Source organism: Chelonoidis abingdonii, chromosome 19 (genome assembly GCF_003597395.2).
Source record: "Chelonoidis abingdonii isolate Lonesome George chromosome 19, CheloAbing_2.0, whole genome shotgun sequence".
NCBI classification, from domain to species: Eukaryota; Metazoa; Chordata; order Testudines; family Testudinidae; genus Chelonoidis; species Chelonoidis abingdonii.
Window position 1 is genome coordinate 43,608,510 of NC_133787.1, and position 8,067 is coordinate 43,616,576.

Here is an 8,067-nt window from a genome sequence, read left to right on the forward strand (position 1 = left end):
AAACAAAGCCAAAAACCTCCAGAGGTTCCCACCCTTACTTTTGAAAATCCGGTTTCCTGATTGGTCCTCTGGTCAGGTGTTTGGTTCCCTTTGTAACCCTTTACAGTAAAAGAAAATTAACCCTTACCTTACCTATCTACTTATGACAGTAGGAGATTAGCATCTTCAAAGACCTATTGTTTTTCCTAATGGCCTCTCCAGACTGATTGCATTTTCCAGGTGTAAACCCAGTTGTAATTGATACATAGTCAATATTTCTAACTTCAGATCTAGAAATAATGTATGCATACAAATAAGATAATCATACTTAGTAAATCGTAACCGTTCCAATGATATCTCACAAGACCCATCTTGCATAAAACACATCTTAGTTATGCCATATTCATATCATAACAATATGTCTATGAAGAATATGGGCTATAGTGTACAGGCCTGTTCTCCATGAATTTATCTAGTTCTTCTTTTAACTTAGTTATGCTTTTGGTGATCACCACGCCCCATTGCAATATGTTAATTGTGTGGGACAAAGTACTTCCTCTTGTTTAGACTAAACCTACTGCCTGTTAATTTCATTGGGGGACCACTGTTTTTTGTGTTGTGGTAATGAGTAACACTTCTCTCTCCTTTTTTTTCCATGCCATTGGTTATATTATAGACCTTTTTCATATGCCCCATTGAAAAGATTAGGGCTATTCAGGTAAAAAGATAATTAATTTCTCCTCATATGGAAGCCATTCCATGCCCTTGATCATCTTTGTTGCCCTTTTGGAATCTTTTCCAGTTCCACTATATCCTTTCTGAGACAGGTGACTAGAACTGCATGCAGTATTCAAGGTATGGGTACACCATAGATTTATATAGTAGCATTATGATATTTGCTGTCCCTTTCCTAAAGGTACTTAACATTCTGTTAGCATTTTGATCGTTGCCATGCATTGAGCTGAAGTTTTCAAAGTGAGTCCAAGATCTTTTTCTTGAATGGGAACAGCTAATTTAGAACCCATCATTATATATGGGTACTTGGAATTATTTTCTCCAATGTGCATTACTTTCAGATTATCAGTGTTGAATTTCATCTGCCATTTTGTCACTCAGTCTTATGAGATTCCCCTGAACAGCTTTGGACTTAGCTATCTTGAAATTTTTTGTATCATCTGCAAACATTGCCACTTCACTGTTCACTCCCTTTTCCAAATTGTTAATGAATATGTTGAACAGCACAGATCCCAGGCCAGATCCTTGGGAGACCCTGCTATTTACCTCTTTCCATTGTGAAAACTGGCTGTTTATTCCTACCTTTTGGTTTCTATCTTTTAACCAGTTACTGATCCATGAGAGGACTTTCACTGTTATTCTATGACTAGTTTCCTTAAGAGACTTTGGTGAGGGCCCTTGTCAAAGACTTTCTGAAAATCCAAGTACACTATATCGATTGGATCACCCTTGTCCACATGCTTACTGATTCCCTCAAAGAATTCAAATAGATTGGTTAGGTGTAATTTCCCTTTACAAAAGCTGTATTGACTCGTGTTTATCAGTGTGCCTGATAATTCTGTTCTTTAGTATAGTTTCTACCAGTTTGCCTGGTACTGGAGGTAGGCTTACTGGCTTGTTTGCCAGGATCACCTCTGGAGCCCTTTTTAAAATTCTGCATTATGTTAATTATTTTCCAGTGATCTGGTACAGAGGCTTCTTTCAGCAGTAAGTTACATATGGAGAGTAGGATCTGGCCTTCTGAAAGGACCTCAGTTCAGATTCCATAGGGGTTCAAGGTGAAGAAAGGAAATGGCTTGCAGTCTTGCTTGCCTTAACCAGTCCAGAGGTCAGAAGTGCTGGCTTTGTGGAGATGCGGGGTAGGGACTGCAACATCTATAGAATGATCATGTAGCAGAAATGTACATGAGACTTTCAGTGAATCAAGATGTTTGGCTACATCTAGGAAAACACGCTGGAATTTAATTCAGCCCTTTTCCTGTTGCCAAAGAGATTTCAATAATACTCCAGAGATGTTGTTCTGTGTCTGTTTATAACAGAACACGTTGTATTGGTGGCAGAGTGATGCAGGTCTGTAGAGGATTCTGGATTGATACCTGGCCTCTTAGTTCCTGGGCTAGTAGGATAAAAGAGAGCTATTTCAGTAGACTGCATGGTCCCAGGTAGGAAGAAATATCTTATAACAGGGATGGCCAAACGGTGGCTTGCAAGCCGCATGCAGCTTTTACAGTTAAAGTGCGGCTCACCCCAGGCCCCGTCTCATTCTCCACCTATGAGACTGTGGGGGAGGGACAGCTTGAGCCTTCTGCCCTGCGGGGAGGGGCATCTTGGGGTTTCAGACCCACAGGGTACATGTACTAGCTGGGGCTTGGGGCTGTAGCAGGAGCAGGGCTGAAGCCCCGACGTCCCTCCTCCCCGCAGGACTGAAGCCCCGAGCACTGCTAGGTGTGGCCTGGCACTGAAACTTCTGAAGATTGTCATATGTGGCTTGGAGAGTTAGTAAGTTTGGCCACCCCTGCCTTATAACCTTGCAGTGACACTTCCTCCCAGCCAATTAGAAGCAGTGTAGGTCAACTCTGAAAGAAATAAGGGATCAAAATTTTTTTTGTGGAGGACCCCTCCCTCCACACATTTCTGCATGAGTGGAGAGAAGAGTGTAATTAGATTCACATGTCCCTCCAAAATGTAAGATAAATGTATAATACTCATACTGGCCCTGTGCTTTGTTTTCCTCTTTTCTGCCCCTTCTCACCCCAACTATTGCCTGATTTTTTTTTTTTTTTTTCCCCTGGCTGCTTTGTCTAGTGGCTTGTGTCGCAGATGTCAAAACTGGAATTAAACTCAATACCACCCTGAGACACTGTAGGTAACAGTGGTAGGTTTATGTTCTGCCACTGGAGTTCTTGTTAAACTGGATGAAGTTTAGACAACAATCTTGTGTTTTTATACAGTCCTGGGCTAGATCAGATTTTAACCTCTCCAAGCAGGCTGCTTGGCCTGTCTTTCAGGGACTCACCACTATTAGTGAAGATTTTATCCTAAGTAGGCTTTTGAAGTAGTGAGTCACCTCTGTCTTATGGCACCTTCATTATGAGATGTTCTAACTTGAAAGTTCTGTCCTCCTGTTTTTCAGCTTGTTGGTGAGTTTCTGGAAGTCACCTGTATCAATCCCACATTCATCTGTGATCATCCTCAGATCATGAGCCCTTTGGCCAAATGGTAAGAGTATGAGATTTTATATAAAATCATGACACTTCTTTTTTTTATCCCCGTGAGAAAAATTATGTCTGTGCAAAGGAGACGTTTGGTGCCATCCGGCAGTTTGGGAAGTCTGACACTTGTCCAGGTCTTGGTTCCTGAACCAGGGAGCCCATTCATAGGGCATAAAATACAGGGGGGAAATGTCTATACTGAGTGGCGTGGAGTTTTACAGTGGTGACTGTCAAAGTGGGCATCTCTTGTTGTTTTTAATGAGGAAGCTGTGTTAGTTTCTGAGCTACCTGGTGACTTATCTCCTCTGCACAGGCATCGCTCTCAGCGGGGACTGACAGAACGCTTTGAACTCTTTGTGATGAAGAAGGAAATATGCAATGCATACACAGAGCTCAACGACCCTTTCCGGCAGCGGCAGTTTTTTGAAGATCAGGCGAAGGTAGGGAATTGTAGAGATTAGAGACCAAAAACACTTGTGGTTGGGGTGAATGCCAGAATGTGTATTTCCAGTTTACACAGAGTCCTCTCTCTTCTTTCTATGCCCCCTACTGGCTGTTCTAAACATTCACAACTAACACCACAGGAATCTACTGGCATTGAATCTCTCAATCAAATGGATCTAACACGGGGTAGGCAACCTATGACATGGGTGCCAAAGGTGGCACATGAGCTGATTTTCAGTGGCACTCGCACTGCCTGGGTTCTGGCCACTGGTCAGGGGGGCTCTGCATTTTAATTTAATTTTAAATGAAGCTGCTTAAACATTTTAAAAACCTTATTTACTTTACATATAACAATAGTTTAGTTATATATTATAGACTTATAGAAACAGACCTTCTAAAAATGTTAACATGTATCACTGGCACACGAAACCTTAAATCAGAGTGAATAAATGAAGACTTGGCACACCACTTCTGAAAGGTTGCCAATCCCTGGTCTAACATAAGCTTTTGCAAGAAATATCTCCTATGTCAAGTCCAGTCCTATCAGCTCTGCCTGCCACCAAAGGGAGAATTGTTAGAGGACAAATGAATGATGCAGCAGGCACAGAGGGAAGAGTTTGGAACAAAACATATGGGAAAAAATGGAGAACCAAAAGAGCTTGTGTTAACTTTTTTCAAGAACAAAATATTTATTGAGTTAGACAATTGATTCCTAAACACTTAATATATCTTCGATGTAAGAACTGCTGTAGACTGCCATCGGGGTGTAGTTCAGCTATGAATGATACTGATTAGGAGAGAAGATATTGACAAGATTGCCTAATGAAATGTAATACTAAAAGTTTTAAAGATACCTGCTATAATCCCATCTTCTGGTACTAGTGGAGTGCTGTCTCCAGTATCCCCAGGTACACTTCTTCACATACGCCAAAAGGAATCCTGTGCAGCTTCAGTGCCAGAGACACAGTTTCACAAGACAACATTTAACTTGGTTAGAATTAGATGTTGCGGGTGGCACCCATGCCATTTTCTAAGGCTATGTCTACACTACTGCAGTAAGTTGACCTACGCTATCCAACTCCAGCTATGTGAATAATGTAGCTGGAGTTGACGTACCTTAGGTCGAGTTACCGCAGGGTCTACACTGTGCGGGGTTGACGGGAGAAGCTCTCCCATCGACTTGCTTTACTCTTCTCATCGGGGGTAGAGTACAGGGGTTGACTGGAGAGTGATCTGCTGTTGATTTGATGAGTCTTCATTAGACCCGCTAAATCGACCGCCGGTGGATCAATCTCAGGGCATCAGTCCTGGCTGTGTTGTAGACATAGCCTGTGATGTGGCCTTCAGAATGCTTTTCCAGACAGTAACACCCCAGGATGAGGGGTAAGATCACTCCCCTGTTGTTCATTTCTTCAGCTAATTTTACAAATATGCAGACCTTCCTGGAACATAGCCTCTTAGGTTCTAGGAGTGTAGTAGCACCCCTTTGTGGTGACATAGGAATTAGCATGAGTGTTGACATTTCTTGCACTATGGGCAATGGGAACTACTTCTCACTGTTCATTGATGATCTAGGCAAAAGCAGCAGGTGATGATGAAGCCATGTTCATCGATGACAACTTTTGCACTGCATTGGAATATGGACTTCCACCGACAGCTGGATGGGGCATGGGCATCGATCGGCTCACTATGTTCCTTACAGACTCCAATAATATTAAGGTAATGGACTACCTGGAGGAAATAAGGTGTTAAGAACTCCTGCAAGGTACTCTCTAGTTGTAAAACAAAAAGCTACTTATGTAATATGAGAGTCTGGCTGAAACACCTGTCTCCTTCGATAAAGGCCAGGAAATTCAGGGTTATAGCTGAAATCCAAACTCCATAAGCACCATTGTGGGGGATTAAATGGCACAGTGGTAAAAATTAAAATTGCCTTCTGAATTAGCCATTTTCCGGGGGTTTCTCCCTGACACCTGCAGTTTCATGATGTTCGTTATGGGACCTGGGGAAATCTAACTTGAGCATTGAGGAAGTAAAGAGGGTTTGAAGTATGCATGATTCAAGTACTTACAATTTGCTAGTTTAGGGGCTCTTATTTTTATGCAAAAAGGAATGTGAATGGGAGGTGAGGAATAGGGAGAGGATGGAAACTGATGGTGTTGGATTCCCCTCCACAGGAAGTGCTGCTGTTTCCTGCTATGAAACCTGAAGACAATAAGAAGGAGGTTGAGCCTAGTCCTTCTGCTGAAGGCACCTCAGTGTGAGGGGCAGCTGATCCTTGCCTATGTCCGGTTGGGAGGCAGATGTTTGCTTTGTCTTCAGTAATGAAGGGTCATGGCCAAAGGCTGTTCCTGCCTTGAGGAGACCAGCAGAAGCTGCTGTATCGTGGTTCCTGTAAATGAATAAAAGATGGCACTACCCTGCCTCCTCTTGCTTGGTGTTTGTATGGAAGGTGGTGGGGTGGCAGCAGCTGTGCCTAATCCAGGGTTTTACCTGCCTGTGTGCAGCCAGGTTTGGACTTCCTGGGCTGAAGCATGTGGTTTGAAGGGGTTTCTCCCACCTGTGACAGGTCTGCAAGAGATGTAGATCCCTGTCCTGCATGATCAGTTGGGAGCCCAAGCTTGGTTCCAGCCTGGCAGAGCTGCAGTTTTTCCTCCATTTTCCCGCTTGCTAGGAACTCGCACTGGGCTGGGAGGTACAGGGTTGGATTAACCGTTTGTGGGCCTGGTGCCAAACATATCTGTGGGCCCCTTCTGACGTGGGCCTAATGGCAGCACCATTGACACCATAGTAAACCGCTACTGAATCTGAGACATTTTTCATTTTGATCACACACCTCTGCAAGCCTATATGTATTACTATACACAGCTTCCTCAGCCCCCCGTTTTTCTCATTGAGCTGTACATATGTGGGTTTACCAGTGTCCACTGAGCAGAACTTTCATAGTGATCAGGGGAAACTCTTCGCAGATTTAGCTCCTTCCTTATTCAGAAGTTCTGTGATGATGTCACCCGTACCACCCTATTTCACCAGTCACTATATGTGGTCCTGGCCTCAGCTCAACCAAGTTCCACAGCCAGCAGATATCCAATCAGTTCTGACAATCTCCTCCCCTGGTGCCCATCCTGCCATTTGAGCAAGCCACTTGTAAACACCATTTCCCCACCCCTGGCTCAGTGAGCAATTAGCCATTGGGACCCTGAAATCACCAGCCTTTTCCCCTTTGCTCCAATCTACATGCTATTCCACTACCTGGTCACTAACACCTCTCCTCACGTGTGTTCCCCTTCTACCTTGGTTGTGCTCCCCAGTCAGTTAGTCCTATTGTCCTCCTGTAAGCCTGCCCTTCCTCTTTCCCTGCTCCCTTTGACATTCCTTTTCTACTGGTGACCTTTGTTCCTTGAGGTTAACTCCAGTTTTTTTTTCTCTGCTCCTATCTTAATGGCCCCCAGTAGCCATGGGGATGATTGCCAAAGGCCAGCCTTAGACAGCTGTAGCTTCTAGCTAAAGGAGGGCTGGCAATTCCAAGGCTGAGCATGCTTGAACCTTGCGATGGCAGCAGTAGGGACTCTTAATCCTCAGCGTTAGCCCTAGGCAAATGCAGTCTGCAGTTAGGTGCTTCCCTACTCCAGGCCATGGCTTTGAGATGCCCATCACCTGCAGCAGAGGCCCCCAATATCATCAGACATCACCGGTATGGTGTTCTGCTCTATCCAATGTTGATAAATCGGCTGTGTTTGTATGTGTTCTCCCTGTGTGTGGTCCCAGCTCTGCGCAGATAGCTGGCACAGCAGATCTCAAGTGAACTGCCCAGTGACCACAGACTCTGATAAGGTACGAAGGCACCTGTCCAGGTTTATTGCCAAACGAAACAGTCTCTAGCTCCCTGGATCAGATATCTACAGTTCTGCTAATACACAGGTTCTCAAACTGGGCTGAGAGCCCTCGGGGCTGCGAGGTTATTACATGGGGGAGTCACAAGCTGTCAGCCTCCACCGCAAATCCCACTTTGCCTCCAGCATTTTTTATAATGTTAAATATATAAAGTTTTTAATTTATAAAGGCGGTTGCACTCAGAGGTTTGCTATGTGAAAGGCGTCACGAGTACAAAAGTTTGAGAACCACTGCTAGTACATATGTGCTCTTTGACAATGGCCCGGTTCAAGTCAGTGGCAGGATTTACCACTGCTCCCTAGGCCAGAGAAAGACACCTTGGGGTGGATTCTTATACACAGGTACAAACAAGTTACACATCACTCCTGATGTATTGAGGTACAACCCCTCAATGTGTTAGGGTGCTGCCTCTCATGCATCTGACGAAGTGGGTATTCACCCACGAAAGCTCATGCTCCAAAACGTCTGTTAGTCTATAAGGTGCCACAGGATTCTCTGCTGCTTTTACAGATCCAGACTAACA

General features: G+C 44.2%; 1 protein-coding gene across 2 annotated transcripts in view; it reads left to right on the forward strand.

Annotated features, from left to right (window-relative positions):
• The window catches only part of KARS1 (lysyl-tRNA synthetase 1), a 56,761-nt gene extending 50,686 nt beyond the window's left edge, over window positions 1–6,075 (forward strand). For both annotated transcript variants that reach the window (XM_032796377.2, XM_032796375.2), the window contains 4 exons: window positions 3,128–3,213; window positions 3,520–3,646; window positions 5,226–5,369; window positions 5,828–6,075. In XM_032796377.2, coding sequence (XP_032652268.1) covers window positions 3,128–3,213; window positions 3,520–3,646; window positions 5,226–5,369; window positions 5,828–5,914 — 444 coding nt within the window. In that variant the 3' untranslated portion in view covers window positions 5,915–6,075. The remainder of the gene's footprint in view (window positions 1–3,127; window positions 3,214–3,519; window positions 3,647–5,225; window positions 5,370–5,827) is intronic.
• Window positions 6,076–8,067: the final 1,992 nt, after the last annotated feature.